Raw genomic sequence first — 21,778 nt, 5'->3', positions numbered from 1 at the left:
TTTCTTAAGTACAGTGGCCCACAACTGTCACGGCAAAAGAAATAACGGCCTGGCGGCAAAAGAAAAAGAGATTCACGGCAAAAGGAAGAACCTCACAGCAAAAAGGAAGAGACTCGCGGCAAAAGAAAAAAACCTCGCGGCAATAAGAAAAAGACTCAGGGCAAAAGAAAAAACCTCACGGCAATAAGAAAAAGACTCAGGGCAAAAGAAAAAACCTCACAGCAAAAAGAATACCCTCACGGGAAAAGTGAAAGACTCACGGCTAAAGAAATAACCTTACGGCAAACGAAAAAACCTCACGGCAAAAAGAATACCCTCACGGGAAAATTGAAAGACTCACGGCTAAAAAAATAACCTTACGGCAAACGAAAAAACCTCACGGCAAAAGTAAAAGACTCGCGGCAAAAGAAAAAGACTCACTGCATAAAAGAATAACCTCATGGCAAAAGAAATAACAATGTCCTCACAGCACAAAAGAATAACCTCACTGCAAAAGTAAAAGACTCGCGGAAAAAGAAAAAGACTCACTGCATAAAAGAATAACCTCACGGCAAAAGAAATAACAATGTCCTCACAGCACAAAAGAATAACCTCACTGCAAAAGTATAAGACTCACGGCTAAAGAAATAACCTCACGGCAAAGGAAATAACAATGTCCTCACGGCATAAAAGAGAGCGTGGGGGCTGAGAGGTTTTTTCTTTGGCCGTGAGTTTTCTTCTTTTTGCCGCGAGGTTATTTATTTTGCCGCGAGGTCATTTCTTTTTTCTTGACTATTGTGGGCCAGCTGCGTCGGTGGGAGAGTATAACAGGGTAATTTAAGTATTATTAACTGATTGGCCACCGTAAAGATTTAAAAGCTGACGTTTCGAGCGTTAGCCCTTCGCCATTCTCTGACGAAGGGCTAACGCTCGAAACGTCAGCTTTTTAACTCTTTACGGTGGCCAATTTACCATATCAACTCAAAAGTACTATCAACTGAAATTAGATTAAAAAATTTATTAAATTAAAATTATCCTATAATTTTAAGGGACTGGGATCGAGTTCGTGATGTCAGTTGGTCAACATGGCGATGATCTGATTTAGCGAGCGGAGGACACATAAACTTTCTCGTCGAAGGCGTGAAAAATGCCCGAAAATTCATCTTCTTGGGTGTTAGTATTATAGAAGGATGTCCTGATCTGTTTCTTTGACCAGGATGGAGACAAGGTCGGTGAGGATATACTCAAATTAGACACGATTTTCTTCAATATTTATGGTTTTTGATCGCGAAAAAATTGTTTTACGAATGGTGAAGTTGTCATGACGTTTGATTTCTTTGCCATTTTAGCCCAGAAAATGATGTAAAAATGGAAGAAGCACCCTCAGATAAAGGTGATTTAACAATATATTTTTTTGTGGTTTTATATAATTTCATATTGCTCATTTTGTGCCACTGATTAGTACTTTAGTCTATCATGGAGAGATTAACGTAGTACGCAGAAAGGGTGTTATTTTTATTGACATAGATTTGTTTCTTTAGAATCAATAAAGAAATACGAAAGATTTCGAAATATATCGCTGCATTTAGCAAGCTATTGGGTCTCTTGAGTGATATGTGCTTCCAAGTGTAACTCGAGAATCGTCATGTAACGATGCCATTATACACGTAATAAATCAATTTTATATGGGAAAGCGATCCACTGTTAGACTTAGGTAAGGATACTCTCTAGAGTGTTCATATTTTTACTGTCATCATCTCTGTCATCAAGGATATGATGAATTAATATGACAACAAATATTGAAGTTTGAAATGGATTTCAGGCTTCCAGTCTTCCAGGCTTCCAGACTTATGTCAAGTTCGAATTTTATACTCTTTAACTGAGAATCATGGTAAATTGCCCTAGTTCGATAAAAGAAAAGAAATTAATTAAAACTCAGTTGAAACAATTTCTACTTAAAAAAACTAAAATTTGTTTCGGTGTTAGACATTAAAGCAATTACAGGCTTTGTGTTGTGCAGTTTACATCAAAGAATTTAGGTTTTCTTCATTTGTTGGACAGAGGTGACTTTTGCACTTTGTTTATGTGGCAAATCTTAGCAATTTTATGTTTACACAATAAAATTTTAAATTGAGCAAAGTGTAAACCTAGTAACTGGGAATTGCAGTGTACTTAGGGAGAAATACATGTACCTCCCACAAAGGTGGGGATGGATGGAGTGCAATTGCCAATTGTGACCTTTTTTTCAAATACAGAAAGATGTTACTCATTTGTCATTAACGTTGGACCAAGAAAGAAAAACCTCCTTGATTAATCTATTTACTCAGTCAACCCTTTCAACATTGTTCAGAGATCCTAGAAGTGTGCAGAATATTTGTAATCTGTGGAGCTTTCAAGCGCAGTTTCAATTTCTCATGGAAGACTCTGGTTTCTCTTTGTCCCACTATGAGACAAAATAAGCAACAATTTTTTTTTGAAAAAGTCATGATCTTAATACATAGCCATGACCTTTGTCTGATGAAAAGACATAGAAGCTGTTAATAAATAAAACTTATTGTTAGTAGTAAGATTGTCAAAATGGAATCAGACCAGGTTAATTCTAAAGAAAACCAAAGAATTCTGCATACATAGAAGTGAGAGAATTCCCTAGTCCTTGATGACTGATTACAACCCCTGTAGAAGTGCTTGTTGTTTGTCACTATTAGCTGTTAGACTTTAAATAATTCTTCTGTATTTAATTATAATGCTGATTTAGGGATATGTTATGGTATATTTTTTACAGAATCTGGGACAGGACTTCAGGGATTTGAGGACAAGGAAAAATCTGAACAACATCACCACCATGATGACAAGCAGTGAGTTCTGTTCTAATTATGGCTATCAACTTAACAGATAAAAAGAAAATGAAATTTGATTCTCTTTACCATCAAGGGCAGAGTTGCAAGTATTGCTATGGTGTGTCATTGTTTTGTATATTCAAACCACATTTTGATGTCATCTGTGATCTTTTACTAAACAGACCTATGGCAAAATGGAATCTACTTGTTAACCCTTTAACTCCCAAGATCTCACTAGTGATTCTCCTTACTATCTCCCATACAGTTCTTGTGATGTTAGGTTGGAGGATTTAGAATTGGATCATCTTATAATCCCCAAACTGATATTTTTCTTTATTCTCATAACTTGATATTGTTTTGATATTGTAAGGAGAAATTCTGTCTTGGTCACTTATGGGAGTTAAAGGGTTAATCCTTTAACTCCTAAGATCTGATTGTTACTTCTCTCCTCTTGCTGCCATATGATTCCTTGTAAATTAGTTATAAGAATTTGGTATAAGATCAAGATAAAAACTTTTACCTGATAAGTTTGAGTATTCTCATTAACTGAATGCTAGAAATCATATGAATATCATAGGGAGAAGTTACATGTTAGTCACTTCTGGGAGTTAAAGGGTGAATTAGAATTTAGTATTTGTTTAACTTATTAATTGGTATTTGGAATTTGCCATTTTGTTTTTTAGAATTTGGTGTGTGGGACTGGGTGTTAGTTTGATTTGGTGGATCCCATTGATGTCTGTTCCTTCAGTGAATTTCAAAATGACTAGGACTTGTATAAAAAAATCCTTTGTGCTCCTTTGGTCACTTCAGTTTTTAATGGATCAATTGATTTTTATTCAGATTGGATACATCCCACCAAATTCCTGCACTCTCAAAGTCGAGGGTGTTCCTTTTGAACATCTCTTGGTTTGGCATGAACGTCATGTATCTTATTCTGTCAGTTGAGGGTAAGTACTTGATTCAACCAGCTAGTTGTAAGGGTGGTATTATGTGAGAAAGAACACAGGTTCAACAAAATTTCTGTACAAATTTATTTTGGTTACTAATGGTTGGTTACAACATAGAGATAATCTTTTAGATGACTGCTGCTTGTACTCATTTGGCCTGAATGGATTCCCTGTTTCACTGAGTGTAATTAAACTTTTTCCCTTGCACAGAGGTGGCACACCTTGTGCCAAAACCTCAGTTCTTAGTATTTTTTTAGTTTGCAAAGTTGTTTTCCTCAAGAGATTTCTTTAAAATAAATATCAGTGTGCTTTTTTTTGGAATTTTTAAAATATCTGTGGTATTTGTTATTTGCAACAGAATGTTGTTGATCGCAAGTTATAGTTACAGGCTCAGCTTTACAATTTAAGTGTATGTGAGATTGGTTCCTGAAAGAAAGGTTCATATATGCTATAATCCTAGGTCTTTTATTATCATATATTTTAAAATTACTTTTAAACTGCTTGGCTCAGATTATGTCATGTTCAAAGTTTTTAAAGAAGGCTTCATTGTTAGTTTGCTTTTTTCCAAATAATAGTTATTGCATTAATATTGCTTTTATCAGTCAGAGACACACTGCACTCCGTGTCCAGAGGCCCTGGTTTGAGACCTGGCCAGGTCAATGTGTTCTGTTCTTGGACAAAACACTTCAGTCTTGTAATGTCTCACTCCACTCCATTCCATAAGTCACTTCATGTTAAAGGGAAACTAGGATAAGCTCTGGCTTGGTAGGCCAATAGGCTTGAGTACAGACTTAACCTTTTTGTTGTTTTTATCCAGTTGTGCCGTCTCAAGTTTATGCACTAGTTGGCTCTGGGCAGAAGGGTCAAGTGCTTGGAGGCATGGTTGCTGCTGGAGCAGGTGAGTTCATCAGTTTCAATTGTCAGTAAAGTAATAAGTTTTCTTGTTAATCCCACATTGTAGTCTATTTTCCACAGGAATTGTAATTTTTTGATGAATTCATTTTTCTGCAGTGGTTACATTTTTCTTGAGCCCTCTGGTTGGAATGAAAAGGTAAGAGTAACACTTAAGAGCCATCCAGGATGTGTCCTGTTATTCTTTTATAATAAATCAAATTTATATATTTTTGTTTTGTACCATATTTATAGATTCTTGTCTGACCTGTTTCAATGTGGTCAGTATTTGACAGTGGAAATTTATCTTTATTTCATCACCTTGGTCTGATACTGTATCTGTATGTAAGGAAAATCAACTTGAAATCAGCTTTCCATACATTTCATTTTATTGTTCTCTAGTGATCGTCTTGTGTCACAGTATGGAAAACGACGCCCTCTGATGCTTGGTGGAACTGTGTTACTTTGGTATGATAGTTATTTGGCACCTTCATTTGGTCTTAAATTTTTATTCTCATCAGCTTGGTTGTCATTACTGGTATACAAACTTGCTTGAAAGTTTTTTTCCTTTCTTTTGCAGTATATCACTTTTTGGAATGGCATTTAGTGCTCCTGATATTGAAAGGTGAGACAAAAATTTTCCATGCATTGTTCATGGGTAATTGCTCTTCTCTAAAATGACCTTTCATTTGGTGAGTGTCTTTGTGGGGTTAGTGAGTTAGTCTGTGATCACTATAGCCTCCTTCTTTGCAACAGCTTGTATTTTTGATAAACTGTCCATAATTATGCTTGTCTGTCTGCCTGCTTGTGAGCATCTGCCTGTCACCGGTCTGTGTGACAATCAGTCAGTCATGTAGTCAGTGAGTAGGTTGGGGGTCAGTCTCTATCAGTTGTTCATTCAGTCAACAGACTGTCAGTCTGTCTACCTGTCAGACAATCAGTTAGGCAGGTAGTCAGGCAGTCAGTCAGTCTGTCTGTCTATTCAGTCAGTTGGTCATTTAATCATCTTTTTTGTCTGTCTGTAAGTCAGTCAGTCTGTTGTTTGGTTGGTAATTTTTTTCCTGAAACATCTTTTGGGCCAGAATCTTATTTCCTCAAGTCTGATTGGCTTATAATTATAAAGTATCAAAACTAGTCCAGCTTTTTATAATACAGACAACAGTACAGAATTTTTTCCATTCTATTTGCATCAAAGTGGCAAGAAGCAAACCAGCTGGTAAAAAATTAACAAGTTTTTTGCTGGCCTAGGTCGTCCTTATTGGAAAAAAGTGCCCTTAGTCATGGCCAAAGACTTCAGGTTTGGCCTAGGTCGGTCCTTATTGGAAAAAAGTGTCCTTAGTCATGGCCAAAGACTTCAGGTTCTGTTTTTTCTCATTAAGACTCAATTTCTGAGAAATAACACATGTCACCAGCATGTCCTTAAGTTTTAGTTAAAGTTGGTTTTCAACAATCCTATTAACAGTGTTCTCTTTTCATTTTATTTGCAGTGACATTTCAAATGTTACGGTAAATGAGAGTATCCTTTGTGATGTAAATGTTTCGTGTCTTTCTACATGCAATTTTGTGGTAGATCTTGCATCCATGGAGTAAGTTAGTTAACAGAACAGTGTAAATCTTCTTTCTGTTTAGTGCTCTATGGATTTAAAGCTGCGGCGATGTCTGCCGTACTATAACCTGACCATCTTAGAGCAGTCAGAGGACAATTCTACTGCTAATTCGGACACAAGCTTCTTGCTGAGTATGCTAATGCAGAAAGAAGACTCAAGAGGAAATATAGGTTTGTTTATAAAATTAACCCTTTAACTCCCAAGATCGGATAGTTAATTCTCCCCCTCTATCTGCATCACATTTCCTTGCAAATCAGTTAACCCTTTCACTCCCAAGATCTAATAAGTAGTTCCCCTTACTGCCTGTCTTACAGTTCCAATGATTAAGTTTGGAGAATTTGGTACTGGATCAACTAATAATCCCCTAAGTTATATTTCTCTTTATTCTCATTACTTGTCTGCTTGAAGTTATATTGAAAATGTAAGGAGAAATTCTGTCTTGGTCTTTCATGGGAGCTAAAGGGATAAGAGAATTCGGTGTCAGATCAATATAACAACCTCTACCCAACAATGTTGAGTTTTTTGTTGAAAAATGTATGGATATTGTAGGCAGAAGTTATATGACATTCTATTGTGGGAGTGAAAGGATTAACACTCTTTTCTATAGTTGACACTTGTACTTAATTTAGAAATTATGTAAAAAATGTTTAAAACTGAAATGAAACTGTGAGGCACAGCTGACTAACATCCTTATAACTCCTTATAAACATCTACCAAGGTGTATTAAACCAATCTTCCAATTGATTGGCCCTACAGGTCTTTACATTGCATTCTATCTGTGTGTAATGGCATGCTATTCCATAATGAGTGTACCATATAATGGACTGATTGCTGATTTGACCCCACCATTCCAAAGAGGTAAGACACTGGAAATTAATAGCACCTTAAGCTGAAAGGAATAATTGAATGTGTGAACTGACCATGAAAATCCTGGACTTTGTAATGTGCAGATTTTTGCCTAAATTACATTGTGTAGCCCCCGAAAATAGTTACATGCTTTCATTTTATATCCTCCCCCTTTCCCCCTGAAAAATTCCTTTTTAATTTCCTTCTCAGAAGGCTTTGCTTGGTGAAAGGTTTCTTGTCAGTTGGGAATTTGTCTCATCTGACAGGGTGATTTTGTCTGTATTTATAAACTTTCTGTCCCCTTTGAACATCCAAGGTTACCCTCTTGGGGTGTTAGTGGAGATTTTCTTTAACTACACACTATTTAAATTTTGCTTTCTCAACAAACTGAAGTATACTTCAAAGAAAATAGGAAAATATTTAAAAAGTAAAAATTGATTTTCTTTAAATAAAAGTAACAATGAGTCACATTCATTTGGAAATTAAACATAATGTATACAGCTAGATGATAATGACTACTAAATATCTATTTAAAGTGTTTGGATACCTTTGGCAAAATTTCTTGTGTTGGAGTGTTAAATAAGAGCATTGACAGAAGTGGTTTAAATTATCAATGAACCTTTATACCAATTTTTTTTTGTTTTGAAATTTTAGTAAAATGAGGTGGATTTGCAATAAAACCAGTTTGACCAGTTTAAATTTGTTGAGTTTAAATCTAAGAAACTATTGGTAAATCTTTATAACCCTTTACACCCTAATATCAGTATGCATATTCTCCATACTGTGTTCTCAATAAATTTCCCAAAGTGAGATTGTTTCACAAACAAGAGCTTCTTCAGCTGGTGATCATTTCCTTTATTCTTGTTACCTGAATGTTTGATTCAGAGGTGATGCTGTCGAAAGAAATAAGACAATTATCACTTTTAGGATGTAAAGGGTTAAAGTTTGATCAAAGTTTTTCATTAACATGACATCATAATTTTTTTACCATATGTGTATTTTTCAATAACAATGAATATAATTGTAATATTTTTGAACTATTTTAAAACGTGCGATTTAACTTTGAAAACTGTTAACCTCACTAATAACAGGCTTCAGTTCTGGTGTTATGGGAGCCATGACACTAGTTGGAAATGTAACAGGAGCTCTCATAGGCTTTTTCTTTCCGGTGAGTATTTAACTGTACTGTCTGTGATATTCAATGAAACTGAATAATTTTTTTAAACAAACCAAGAAATTGTTATTAATCATTGATTCAGCCTTGTAGCTCTAAAGATCTGATTGGTAATTCTCTCCTCATGCTGATACGCACTTCCTTGTAAATTAGTTACAGTACCTAGAATTTGGTGGTAGACCAAGATAAAAACCTCTACCTGTTAAAATTGAGCATTCTCATTACCTGTTTTCTGGATAATGTAAATACAAAATAAAATTTGACTATTTTTTCAATAACTGTCTATAACATTTGGAAGAAAACTAAACTCAGTGCAACCTTCTGTTGGCTGGGAAGTTGAATAACACTGAACAATGCTCTTCCTTGGAAATTATGTTCATTGATTGCTACTAAGGATATCTATGAAATGAAAAGGGACAGGAAGAAAAGAATATTTAAATACTTTGTTAATTGTGTGGAGTTTGGGACACCCAAATAGTTCTTAGAACTAATCAAGTGGGTCCCAAAGCAAATAATTCTAACAAAAGGAATACAGTGTTAATAACACGTTAAATAAAAAGTATTATTTTTCATACTAACTACTAAGAATTAAAATATATTTACACAAACTATTTAAGAGTTAATAGTGCTATTATAATCCTCAATCGTAGAATTATTTATATTTTGATGAAATTTAAAAAAGGGAGTGATTTGTTTAACATTAATTGGTAATGAATTCCAGAGTGTGGTATCAGTTTAACAAAGAGAACGAATACCACATTGAGTTGTTTGAATAGGGTTTACACACAGATTCTCATTCAGTGATTGACGTGCATATAAATATGAATGAACAGAAGAGAAGCATATGCTTTTTGATGATAATGGTTGTTTTGATTAAAACTTTTCAGTTGGTAATTATATTATTATTAGCTTTTTCCATTGGCTGTATTAGTATAATTATGTATCGTTGTCTTGTTTTAGAAAATTGGAGTGGTTGGCACGTATTCCTTGGTGTCCATCCTGTACTTGCTTACTTGTATTGGTAATTATATTATTATTAGCTTTTTCCATTGGCTGTATTAGTATAATTATGTATCGTTGTCTTGTTTTAGAAAATTGGAGTGGTTGGCACGTATTCCTTGGTGTCCATCCTGTACTTTTTGTGTGTAGTGCTCACTGTGTTCTCCTGTCCAGAGCCCCCTAATAAAGTGACCCACAAGCCCATAGGTGAGTTGTGACCCCTGTGATTCACATTGTTTACATTTGACAATTTTTCATGTGAATCGACCAGTTGCATTGTGTTAAGGATAGATTGTTATCGTATAAGCTGTGCCCTGCATGATTTCTTTTGAAAAACATAATCAATAATAGAAAAATCCTGTTATGAGGGTCGTGCATAATGGGTTAAGGAGGGGTACAGCCCAGCATAGAGCCCTGTGACATGCCAAATGCAAGGTTAAAGGCAGAAAGAGAATGTAAAGTAGTGGTCACCTGAGAAAATTGTTATTAACTAAGGTAGGCTGGGTGGAACAATGAAATACTTGACACAGTCATGAATCAAATGCTCATATCTCTTACCAGGTCTGAAGGCTGTATTTCATGCCTACTGGGAACCATTAAAAGGTGAGTTCCAAACATGAACCTCTCCCTTTTCCTTGGAACTTACTAATGGGCTGAGTTCATTTTATTGTCATTCCTCTGCCTGATGATTAGTTTATGTTTTATGCTCAGTAACATCTTGAGCTCCAAGCACAATTTCATCAGACTGGGTTTGTTAATCTTTTACACCCTAACATTAGTATGTACATTCTTCATACTATTCTCTTTGCATTTCCTAATGTAGAGACAAGGAGAACTTATTAACCCCTTCACTCCTACAAGTGACCAAGACAGAATTTCTCCTTACACTATCAATACAATATCAAGCAGGCAGGTGATGAGAATGGATAAGAATATCAATCATGGGATCATTAGTTGATCCAATACCAAATTCTCTGAACTAACATCATAAGAATTGTATTGCAGATAGTAAGGAGAATTACTAATTAGATCTTGGGAGTGAAAGGGTTAACAATCAAGAGCTTCTTTAGTTGGTGATTTGTGACCATAATTTGTGATCCAGGGATGATATTGTATGGAGAAGTTTGATGCTAGACACTCCTAAGGGTCAAAGTGTTAAGTTAACATCTGCGATTTATGAGGAGATAGTTTTCCTCTGAGCTGAGTAACTGTGTGTTGAAGCTCTGTTCTTATTTAGAAGATTTTAATAGAGACTATCTCTTGAAATAGGTAGTATTTAGTAGGTAGGGGCTAACTAACATGGAGGCAAAAGGATAATTGTATTTTATGCCATTTTGGGAAAGAGGCATCTGGGGAGATGATACTTGATTCACCATTGCGGTGACTTGTCTTTTGGGCTTTAACACCTCCACTCCTAGAGGGAAGGAAGAAGTCATTTCAGCTTTACAGCTTCAATACATTATAAAGTTCTTTTCCGAGAATTTATGGAGCTATATGTTTTTATTGTATTGTCCTGTAGAGCGAGATTTCAGATGGGTTTTCCTCACCAGATTCCTTATGCAGCAAGGTGTTGCCACAGTCACTGGGTAAGGCCTGGTTGCACCTTTATGAAACAATATTCATCATCTTGATGAGAAGCTAGTTAATTATGTTAAACTTATGATACAACAGAACTCTTATTATGTCCCCGCATGGAGAGGCAGGGTTACGTGTAAAGTGTGTTTCCTAAAAAAGCAATGTAGTGACCCCAGAACTTTGGTGGGGAATCTCCTATACAACAGTGTTCCACTGCATCGCTCAAAATCCTTCAGATATTACAGTGGAAGGGACTCACTTGTAACTTCACCTTTCAATGTCAATATGTAAAAGTGCAAACAATTAAACTACAAGAATAGACCTACATATTAGGTGGAGGGTGTTATGTGGATTTAACACCCAGTTCCTTCAACTTATCAACAACTATATGTAAAACAAATCGGATTTTGGTCAGTTGAAATGTTAGATGGCATGCATGATTTTCTTAGATTTTTTCATCAAATTGGTTAGTTATGAACCATATGCATGTTGGTGAATTGTTTTTGTCATTTTTTTTTATGGATAGTTTTCTTGAGTTTTGGCTGGGAGACATGGTGACTTTACCAAACTGCTGGTCTCCTGAGAGGAGTGTAGCAATGCTGCTTCTTCCAATGCTGTTTTCTGCTGCACTGTTGTAAGTAGAATTTTATGTGATCAGTTTGTGTGAGGCCATTTTATTTCCTCTGTATTTAAAAGGGAGTGTGTCAGAGCAGTGCATGTGATCTGGAAAATGTTGAGGACCTGGTAGTTAGGCTGATGGCTAAGGTTAAAAAGAGGAGTGACATGACCTGCTGTTTATGAATGATCGATGTTGCTTTTGATAGGGTTACTTATATGTAATGCATGAAAACTCTGACACCCTTGCAAAAATAAAAAAAAATTCTAACCACAAATTATTTGTTAGTTCTGTTATAGGAGGTTTCCTATCAGACAGGCTCGGTAGAAGAAAACCTCTTGTTATTGGATCAGGTATATACTAGTTATTCCAGAACATTAAGTAAGCTATGCCACACCATCTTGAGGTCATCTTGTTTACATCATTCATATCTAGTGTTGCCTGCGATAGAGGAGAACCTTGAAATAATAATTTGTCATTATCAACAAGCACCATATGGGAATAGAACAAGGCTGGCAAGGGATGGAAGAGATTGACATTGACTGTCAATGACTATACAAGCTTGAAAAACACACTATTAGGCTTATAAGTGTTAAGATACACTTACAATACTTTTAGATATAATTGTATCCCAGTCTTCCAAACTGAAATTAAAATTGCTAGTTGCCATAACAAGTGTACCCTTTCTGTTGCAGCAATATTAATGAGTGTGTGTGCTGTGATACTGGCTGGATTGCAGGGGAAATATGCTTTTTACGCTTCAATGCCAGTAGCGTTAACATTTGGTAAGTTCAACATTTAGGTGTACTCAAAGTTTCAATGGGTGAGGGGGTAGCTCAGTGTTTAGAGCACTCATGAGCCTGATAAAATTCAAGTGGGAAGGGGGGGGGTAGGGTAGGTGGGGGTAGCCTGTGATGGATTAGTTTCTCATCTAGGTAGAGGAGTAACACTCCTGAGGCCAGTTTCTCAAAGTTCCTGGTAATTTAAGGGGGCGGTAAGACTGTTCTGTTTTCATTCAAGGTGGAAATTTCAGATTGAAAGTTATGAGAATAACACAATAAAATTAACACCTAAAAAAGCAAAATAGATTGGTTAGGGTGCCACAACCTGCTTCTCTAGTCTTCATTGTTTGATTGTGAAATATGGTTTCAGGCCTGTTAAGTCCTAGTAACTCAATAATCCTGAAACTATATTTTAAAATCAAAATCTAAACAATTCAACACCAGTTCATTTAATTTGTTTCTTTAGCTGCTTGTTTTGTGTGTTGTTTTCATAACCTTTGAAACGCCCATCAGGAATGAAGATTAGGAATAGTTATGGGTCTGTTAAGTTGCTGGGACTTTTGAGAAAGGGGCCCTTGGTCATTGTATTGCAGCGAAATGAGTCACTTGATTTAAATTAAGACATTTTACTCATTATTCTCCAAAATCCTCATTTTCGCAAAGGTCATGTAAACTTGATGCAATCTGAATGTCAACTTAATTGTTGAGTTCCTGAACTTTTGAGCAGTTGATCAGATATCATGCCATATCTAAGTGTTCTTTTGGTATGGCACTACAGTTCAGCACAGCCAAGACATTTTTATTTGTTCAAACACATGAACAATAACAGTGTAATTTAACATCCCTTTGTTGTTTTCCCTCAGGGGTTGGCTTTGGAGCTTATTGTGCAGTGGATTTTGCACTTGTGATGGATGTTCTTCCTAATGACAGAGAAAAAGCCAAGGATCTGGCTGTTTGGCATCAGGTAGAGTGCTATAAAGCTAAACTAAACAAGTTGGGCTCACTTAAGTTTTTGAATTAAAAGCATGTTTTTACTAATGTAGCCTCTCACTTATAAGTCACAAGTGCTGAGTGAAAATCCATTCAGACTGGAGAGGAACAGTCCTTGTGTTTCATCTGCAATAAGATGTACTCAACATGAGTTGATTTGACATCTGGGGTTTCTTTGGTAACATATGAACAGGGGTCATTAACACAACTGAATGACCAGAGATTCAAGGGAATATACTGAGGTGAAGCATTCATCTCCTCTTTGCAGTTTGCCTTGGTTTAACCCTATACACCCTAACATCAGTATGCATATTCTCCATACTGTTCTCCATATGTTTCATAAGGTACTGACAGGGAGAATGTGTTTAAAAATCAAGAGATTCCTAAGTTGGTGATCATTCCCTTTATTCTTGTGACCCTAATGTGGGATTCAGGGGTGATATTGTGAGGAGAAAGTAGATGCTGGTCACTCTCAGGGATCAAAGAGTTAATACTCTGACCAAACATCATTTTGAGTGGCAATTGTTGGTTGTCAATGTTATCCTTACTGCCTTTGCTCTGGTTTCTCTAGTCTCACTTCTCATAATAAACAGCAGTACGTATTGCAATTTTCTCTACCTTTTTGGAAAGGATGTGAATGTGCCACAAATGTGGATGTGATTAGACATTCAGTTTCAAAATTTAAATATATGTTGGACAGGTGTAGTTTGTGTGGATCTTGAGATGTGAAGATTAGGAAAAACAATTTTAGAGGATGATTCAGATGTCATTGTTGTTAATGAATGATATGAACTGATGTTCGATTTTTTAACACTTTTCGTGTTACTTTTGTGAGTATGAACATGCATTTTTTCTCCCAGGCCCTTGTCCTGCCACAAGCCATTGCCACACCCACAGGTGGTATCATTTTGGACATGTTTGAGAAGCTGAGATGTGATATAGGACTTGGTTACATTATCCTCTTCCTTGTAACATCTGTGTACTTTGTTCTTAGTGGTATTTTTGTTTATAACATCAAGAAAGCAAAATAGATTAAAACCTCTTCTTGTGAAGCATCATTTATACTTTTCTTATGAGATGCCTGAGGGGTTTCTTTTTTGGCTACATTCTTTATTTCACCTTTCAGTTACTTGTAAATTGCATATTCTAAGATAGCATGACGTTAAGGTTGCATGATGTGTTGCTTTCATTGTTGCCAAGGCACAGTGTCTTTGGAGGAATCCTGTAGGTCAAGATCCCAACTTGTGCTTGGTAGTTTTAATCTATTCTGCTCACATCTAGGTGTCTGTTAGTACAACAATCCACTGTTGCTTGTAAAAATTAAATCTAATTTTCACTGCATGTTGTTGAAAGGAATAACATTGATCCAAAGGGATCGAGATGAAGTATTATTTCAAGTATGATGTACTTGTCTTCCTTTTGTACATTTATCTCTGATGAAAAGGAAACATCATTTATTTCTAAAGAGATTAACAATCAGGGTCACAGTCAGAGGTGTCAAAGTTCAAATTCAGAATATTTTTATGGGAATTAAAATTATATAGATCTTAACAATTTTGATGTCAGTCTTTTACACAAGGGGTTGCCAAAATTGGAGAATGGATATTTTTACAGGCTGTATTTTGACATGCAAATTGATGATATGTAAATGTATAACAGGAAATGTGTTTTTGGTGAAAATTTAAAGAAGCATTAGAAATAACATGCTTGTGACTAAAACAGGAGATCTTTTATCAGTGTTTACTAGAATTGAAAACAAAGAAAGTCTGGTATTATGGAAAACATTTTAACCATTACCATGAAGGTGAACAACTTGTACATATTTTCTAATTTTAGTATCTCAGTAACTGGCCACCTACCCTTCCCCTAGCCCAAAAACAGTCAACTGATAACAAGTTAAGGTAAATGTTGGGTTAGGGGAGGGGTAGGTGTACAGTTAGTCAGACACTGACATTGATTCTAGTTTTAGCAAGGAATTGTAAGTTTAGTTTTCAGTGAAAGAAAGGGAACTTTTTAGCACAACAACAGTGATAAGAGTACAGTGTACTCTAGAATTTGCTATTTTACTAATACAAAGAAGTCAAAAAGCTCTTGCAACAAATACTTGCATGACATGTACAGTAGCTATTTTTTACTGGTATTTAATGTACTGAATTTCACTACTGAACAAAATGGCAAAAACAACTATTGCCAACTGGGCCATAAATATAAAAACGTTAAATAAGATAAGCATTGATAAAAATGTAGTTTCCCTACCGCCTACCACATTCTCTCATTCTGGATGTCAAATTACATTGTCACATATTAAAAATTTGTCTTAAGGTGATTCCTCAGATGAAAAAGCTATAGAATATTTTTTAAAACTTTCTTAAATGTTCCCTACCGATATCTTTTTACCCCATATACCTGTACTGGCATTAATTGTGCGCCTCATTGCATTGGCTCACAATACTTTTTGAGGTAGCTAGAAGCAAGGTATTTGAAAATAACACTTGGAAAAACTTGATAGGTAGAAAGTTTTGAGAGTATGGAACAATTTGATATATAATTTGTGAAACTATGACACAATTTTAAATGAGATAGACCCAAAACATTCCTCAAGTCATTGCTTTCAAGATTATAATTTGCATCGTTGAGTAACAGGCCTTGAGAAAGCCTTTACCTATCTCTTTTTTTCCTTTAATTTCTCCAAGTTAAAGTAAATAATTTGTACTCCGAAATTATGCAATAAAAAGTATAGGTCTCCCTGTTTGTTCAAGGGCTAATTAGACCACTCTACATGTAACTATTTACCTGGTCCACTGATTGAAAAACGATGCTATTTCCTTGGAATGAAGTGCACTTATTGGCCTGATTTCATGATTTTTATGTGCAGTACAGAATGCTCTATGTAATACTGAGGAATTACCTTAATGACTAACTGCTGAATCAACTAGTTCCAGCAAGCAATATGTCATCCTGTATGGCAGATTTGTTATCAAGCATGTTATCATATTCTGCAAAAGCCTACTATCATTAAACTTTCATACATAGCTTTTAACAGTCACATGACTGGTTTCACTGACAACCACCAAGGTACAGTTGAATGCATACCAATGGTTGTGAAATAAATGGCATGTACATGGTGGAAGATATTTCAAGAAGTGTGATGATTGAAAATAAAAGAAAAATAGTTACAACAAAGTTTGTTCTGGTGCATTTAAGTGTTCAGTTAGCACAAAGTCCTTTTGATATGGTAACACAAAAAAAACACTATAATCTCAATCAAAACCATAGACATAGCCATAAAATGAGTACAAAAAAAGTTTCCTCAACACTTTTATATCCTCCAACTCAATGAGCTTTCAAAACCAAACCTCTATTCTACACAACTTGTTCATTATGATTTTAGAATGGGGAAACACTTCCTTCTACATGCAATTTCAAAAAAACACAGGAGCATAGTTTTTGTTATGATGTTTGATAACAGGTTACACAGTGAGGTAATCTAAATTTAACAAAAAAAAGCATGCAGAATAACCTTTTGAAGAGAGGTCTTGCCTAAAGAGCTTTTCTGGGGTACAATTTATTTCGCTATAACAACAGTTTACTTGTTCTAAAGTTTTTTCTTACAAAAATACAAATTTTGCAGATAGGTAACTACTTAATTTGGTCTTATGTACTGAGTTGATGAATGATACATGTAAATTGTAGAGTCTCTTAAGCTGACATTTTAAGATGTCAGTGGCCAATTTACATTGCCAAATCAGTTGATAAAACAAAATTCTTTGTTATATCCCCCACTAACCCAGCACCACAGTTCCTTTCAAAACTAACCCCCTGCATCAATTTTAATTATTAGTTAAAATAATTTAGGTTTCAGCATTCTGCCCTGCCCTAACCCTTTAATTCCCAGATCAAATTTGTAATTCTCCTAAATGTCAACCATACAATTATTCTTATAAAGTTGGTTCAGAGAATTTAGTATTGGTCTACCTTGTTATCCCCAAATTGATATTTTTCTTTACTCTCATCACCTATCTGGTTGATATTGTATTGATATTGTAAGGAGAAATTCTGTCTTGGTCACTCATGGAAGTTAAAGAGCTAACTTTTAGTAATAACATAACAGAAAGCAGACTAGAGTGGGACTAACTACAGGTAATTACAACTCGCTCTTTGCAGCCAATTTGTCCATCAATGTGGAGTGCATTTTCTTTACCTGTGGAAGTCACAATAACACATGAGGAAACTGCTTAAGTACACAAAATTTTTTTCCCCTTGCAATCATGTTTGATTTTGATGTATACATGTATTGTATGCATTTACAATATTTAAATTCAGCTTGAGGCTGAGGGACCTGTATAAACAATAACAAGGCCAGACTGCGACACAGGGAGATAACCTGGCTTATCAAATGGCAACTTTAATTAAAAGACGTTTTAATAGGGCCACTGTCATGGTTTTCCTGAAAGATTGTTAAATGAAAGGTAGTACATAAATTTATATCTCAACTGTTAAGATCAAAACTCTTACCCATTTTCCATGTTCTTCTGCCTTCTTTGCCAGTTTTTCGTGCTTCTCTTTGAAATGGTGCTGACCATCATCAACAAGACGACGAGACTCATCAGCTTCTTTTCTGAAATGTTTGTGTTTCATTATCTTGTGATCAAAATGGTACAACTCTTGCTGCAATAAATGAAAACAACATTTTCCAGCCCTTAATTTTATTGTTTGAAATCCATCTCTCAGATAATTTTTCTGTTGACTAAAAATGCAATTTATGCAACCACAGGTTCAATGATGCTGGTTACCAGTCCACTACTAATTAAAGTCCTACAAAGCTTCTCACCTGCCTCAGTCTGTTACTTAACCCTTTACAGCCAAACATCAGTGTACATTCTCTCTATAATGTTCTCAATACATTTCATATGCTACTGACAAAAAGAATTTGTTTAACAGTCAAGAGTGTCTTTAGTTGGTGATCATTTCCTTTATTCTCATGACCTCAGTGTTTGTTTTAGGGGTGATACTGATAAGAGAAAATTGCTCTTAGGGTTTAAAGGGTTAAAGACAACTTTTATCAAATTTGATTTTCCCTTTAATGCTCACAGCCAACTAGTCTCCCCTATCAGCAGCCACTTGTGAAAAAAAGTAACTAAGACCCCTGTTCTTACTTAACTTTCTTCCAGAATAGAACTACCGACACACACATTAACTCATAATGCTCATCACAATGCATATTCTCCATACTGTTCTCTATACATTTCCTGAGGTGTTGAACAAGGAACACTGTTTAACAATCAAGAACTTCTTTAGTTGGTGATCACTTTGTTTATTCGCATCACCTTAATGTGTCATTCAGCAGTGACATTGTAAGGAGAAATTAGAAGCTAGTCACTCTTATAGGTCAAAGGATTAAACTAAGCACAAGCTTAGGAACCTTTCAAAGACATTGCCAGGTCATTGCATTACTGTATGTTCCTAGGCAAGACATTTTAATGTTCCAACAGTGCTTCTCTTCAGGTTGTTTAAATGGGTACCAGCAAACTTAGAGGGAAAACCTGCCATAGTCTATGGCACTCCAGGGGCATAGCAATACCCTAATGACTTCATGGCATGGAAACTAAGACAAGCTCCACTGCTTCATGGGCCACTTGGCCTTTACCCTAACTCAACAACTCACCTTAATGGAATCCAGTTCCTCTTCGGTAAATTTTGCTTTCTGTGCTCTCTCCCACAACTCACTCACACGAGGGTCGCGGAATTCTCCTCGCACATTCTCTCCTGTTGCCTTCTCCTTCAGTTTTGCAAAGCTATCGCTCAGGGAGGCATGGGTATCTTGAAGTTTATCTCGTAATTTCTTAAGTTCTTCTTCCTTGAAATTTGCTTTTGAGAAAACTGAATTTTCTGAGATTTCATCCTGGTCTACCAAGATTTTAAGAAGGCGGTTGTATTCTTTCAGCTTGTCTCTGTGATGGTTAAATTCAGTTTGAAGATCACCAAGTTCCTCAGAGTTAAATTTGCCTGAAGTGATAAATGTAAAAATAACATTAATAAAAAAACACCTTGGGAGAAAGAATTTAATAACACACTGGATTCAATGACTATAAGAGCTTGTAAGGCTAGAAACCAATCTGCACAGAGATGGAGAGTGTATTTTCCTTGAAGAGCACCTCAAGGAGTGGGTGAATCAATGACCTGTGTAATCCCATCTATAACTGTACATTCAACTAACTATCTCTTTTCTGATTGGCCAAAGCATATGGTGAATTTTTAAAATCATTGCCTGGGATATAATCTAGCCACAGATTATACAGTAATCATGTCAAGGTCACTCAAGGTCATGGGTAATCACACCATTTAAGGCTGTGGTGAATGATTTTTAAGGGTAATCATGTCAATTGAATTTGATTAGACAAATTTACTAGCTATGTTATAATGTTAGTTTAGGCTTGTAATTTGGACAGTGTATGCAATTTTGTTCACCTCTCAAATAATTACAGACCAAACTTGACTCCACTCAGTCTCATTACCCATGTATATTTGTAAATATGCATGCCCCAGATGTCCATAGGTATGGATGTGCATTTGTATATATATTGACACTATTTTTCTGGGCTAACAACATAAGTATGTGTTATTATATTGCCGACAGTGCCTGTAGGCAATATGAAGCGCATTCTGTGTTCTAGTTGGCTACCCAAGCAGGCAAGATGGGCCCATCTTGTCAGATTAGGACTGCCTGCTTCGATCCTGCACAAGAAGAAAACTGCCAGGAGCAGACTTAATATAATGTTTATAATTTTTTGATGTTGTTGGCAATGGAGAATAAAAAAGCTGCAGAAGATAGTCATAAAAGAGAAAACATAAACAGCCCTCTCAATAATGCATCCTTTATTGACCAAGCTTGTTTGGTTGAGATGGCTGGATGACTGGACAAGATGCCTTGTTCTTTTTTTTTTTTTTTTCGGGTTTTTATGGACTGCAACTTTGTCATGGTCCATAAAAAAACGCAAAAAAGCTTGGCCAATATCCAGCCATCTTGACCCCAGTTGGTCAATAATGCATATACTTCTTCAGCCAGACAGTTATACAAATGCTGCAATGGAATAACATCCCTGTCCAGAGGAAGGATATTCTACAATTATGTCTTCTGTGCCCGCCAGGACTCCTTCTATTCCATTTTACACCTACTTTTAATTGGTTGCACCTCGTGATTCGAAGTCACTTCATAACAAATTATTTTTGTGGTCAACAAGAGAAATTGAATGTAAAATTAAAGTTAATTTGAAACCGCAACTCCTGCGATGTTTCAACATAAATGCTTATGTCTCATTCTATGGATAAACAAGCAAAAAACTTCGCCATTACCCAGCCGTCTTGTTAACCTAGCATTAAAAAGCGCATTTTAATTAACTTTGAATATTTTTAAAAACACCATCTTAGTGATTAATTAGTTTGTGATTAGCAAACACACTTCTGCTCACTCTACGGTCTCAATGTACCACAACTGTGTTGCATTAGAAGTGTGAATAATGCAGTGTTTAACATGACTGAAAGTTCCTTTATGTGATTTTTTGCTCTCGAAATGAACGATATCATTACCCACCGTGTTTCTTGGCAGATTCCCAAAGTTCACTCAACCGTTTATCACCGAAAACGCCACGGCTGGCTTTGTTGTCACGAATTTCGTTTCCCTCATCCACCCCATCAAAATGTTTCTCCAAGCCAAACTGCTCCAGTATTCGGTAAAACTTTCTTCTCAACGTGGCCTCCATTTCCCCGTCTTCGTCTCCTCCGTAGGCTTTTACATCCTTCCATTTTATTTCAGCCCTGTCTTGTAGCTCTAGTAAACGACGTAAGTCAGCCAACTTTTGTACAGACATCTTCTTTTGAGCTTTCTGCCAAACAATATTGAGCTTGTTCATTCGAAATGGGCTGTCTTTATCTCTTCCTCTACCAGTAAGAGCATTATTCTGAGCGATCAGGAGAAAGGAGACAAGAAACACTGGAAATATCATTGTGAATATTTTTGATCTGCACAAACCCAAATCTTGCGGAGCTCAGCAAGGAGAGCCAGGCTCCTCAGCTTTGTTCCACGCGTGACCATCACGTTTCTTGTGTCCCACGCGTGACAATCACGTTTTTCGTGTTTCATAATTTATCTTGGAAGAGTCACTTTTAAGATTATCATTTTAATTAAAAGAAGAGATGTAAAATATAGTGAATAAACCACAAATAAATGACTAAATGGGCATCTTTGCGATGCCATACGTGACAGTAAAATCAATTTTATGTATTAGCTGGCGGGTTTTTTAATCATTCGAAGCTCTTTGATAGTTGAAGAAATTGGTAGGTAGTTATAAATAGTCCTCGTTTATATTATTCTGTACCTGTTTAATTTTGAGATAGCAAATGATACACGTCAGTGACCGCACAAGATTGATTGCGGTCATAAATAGTCTACTCGTAAAAAGTGAACACACCGTGTTGCTCTGGGTTCATTAATCACCTCTGAGCGACGGATGCCGGAAGTGTTGATTTAAAACTCCT

The 21,778-nt window shown here is 35.9% G+C and overlaps 2 protein-coding genes across 2 annotated transcripts; one reads left to right on the top strand and one right to left on the bottom strand.

Moving 5' to 3' along the window:
• The first annotated feature begins 1,056 nt into the window (after positions 1-1,056).
• Positions 1,057-15,570, top strand: LOC131797924 (uncharacterized). Its single transcript, XM_059115586.2, has 20 exons — positions 1,057-1,207; positions 1,329-1,372; positions 2,762-2,834; positions 3,657-3,763; positions 4,581-4,661; positions 4,775-4,814; positions 5,057-5,122; positions 5,235-5,279; positions 6,142-6,160; positions 6,284-6,431; positions 7,018-7,119; positions 8,199-8,275; positions 9,373-9,487; positions 9,842-9,883; positions 10,800-10,866; positions 11,382-11,489; positions 11,760-11,824; positions 12,167-12,256; positions 13,117-13,217; positions 14,104-15,570. Exons 1-20 carry the CDS (start codon positions 1,197-1,199, stop codon positions 14,272-14,274), a joined length of 1,572 nt encoding a protein of 523 aa, XP_058971569.2. The 5' UTR covers positions 1,057-1,196; the 3' UTR covers positions 14,275-15,570.
• Positions 15,369-21,293, bottom strand: LOC131797925 (alpha-2-macroglobulin receptor-associated protein). The gene is made up of 4 exons (XM_059115588.2): positions 20,835-21,293; positions 18,909-19,249; positions 17,759-17,911; positions 15,369-17,444 (listed from the first exon to the last, which is right to left on the bottom strand). The coding sequence occupies exons 1-4, from the start codon at positions 21,244-21,246 to the stop codon at positions 17,388-17,390; spliced, it is 963 nt and encodes a 320-aa protein (XP_058971571.2). The 5' UTR covers positions 21,247-21,293; the 3' UTR covers positions 15,369-17,387.
• Positions 21,294-21,778: the final 485 nt, after the last annotated feature.

Source organism: Pocillopora verrucosa, chromosome 3 (genome assembly GCF_036669915.1).
Source record: "Pocillopora verrucosa isolate sample1 chromosome 3, ASM3666991v2, whole genome shotgun sequence".
NCBI classification, from domain to species: domain Eukaryota; kingdom Metazoa; phylum Cnidaria; class Anthozoa; order Scleractinia; family Pocilloporidae; genus Pocillopora; species Pocillopora verrucosa.
The sequence above is the reverse complement of the archived record's forward strand: the minus strand, read 5'-3'. Positions and strand labels throughout refer to the sequence as shown.

Bases quoted from the DNA above. Each gene is read 5' to 3' on its own strand.
- LOC131797924 (XM_059115586.2), top strand. The intron at 4,662-4,774 runs GTGAGTTCATCA...ATTTTTCTGCAG, and splicing joins CATGGTTGCTGCTGGAGCAG to TGGTTACATTTTTCTTGAGC. The intron at 5,123-5,234 runs GTATGATAGTTA...TTTCTTTTGCAG, and splicing joins GGTGGAACTGTGTTACTTTG to TATATCACTTTTTGGAATGG.
- LOC131797925 (XM_059115588.2), bottom strand. From the start codon at position 21,246: ATGATATTTCCAGTGTTTCTTGTCTCCTTTCTCCTGATCGCTCAGAAT. The intron at 19,250-20,834 runs GTGGGTAATGAT...TTATCACTTCAG, and splicing joins GGAATCTGCCAAGAAACACG to GCAAATTTAACTCTGAGGAA. The intron at 17,912-18,908 runs GTGAGTTGTTGA...CATTTATTGCAG, and splicing joins AGGAACTGGATTCCATTAAG to CAAGAGTTGTACCATTTTGA.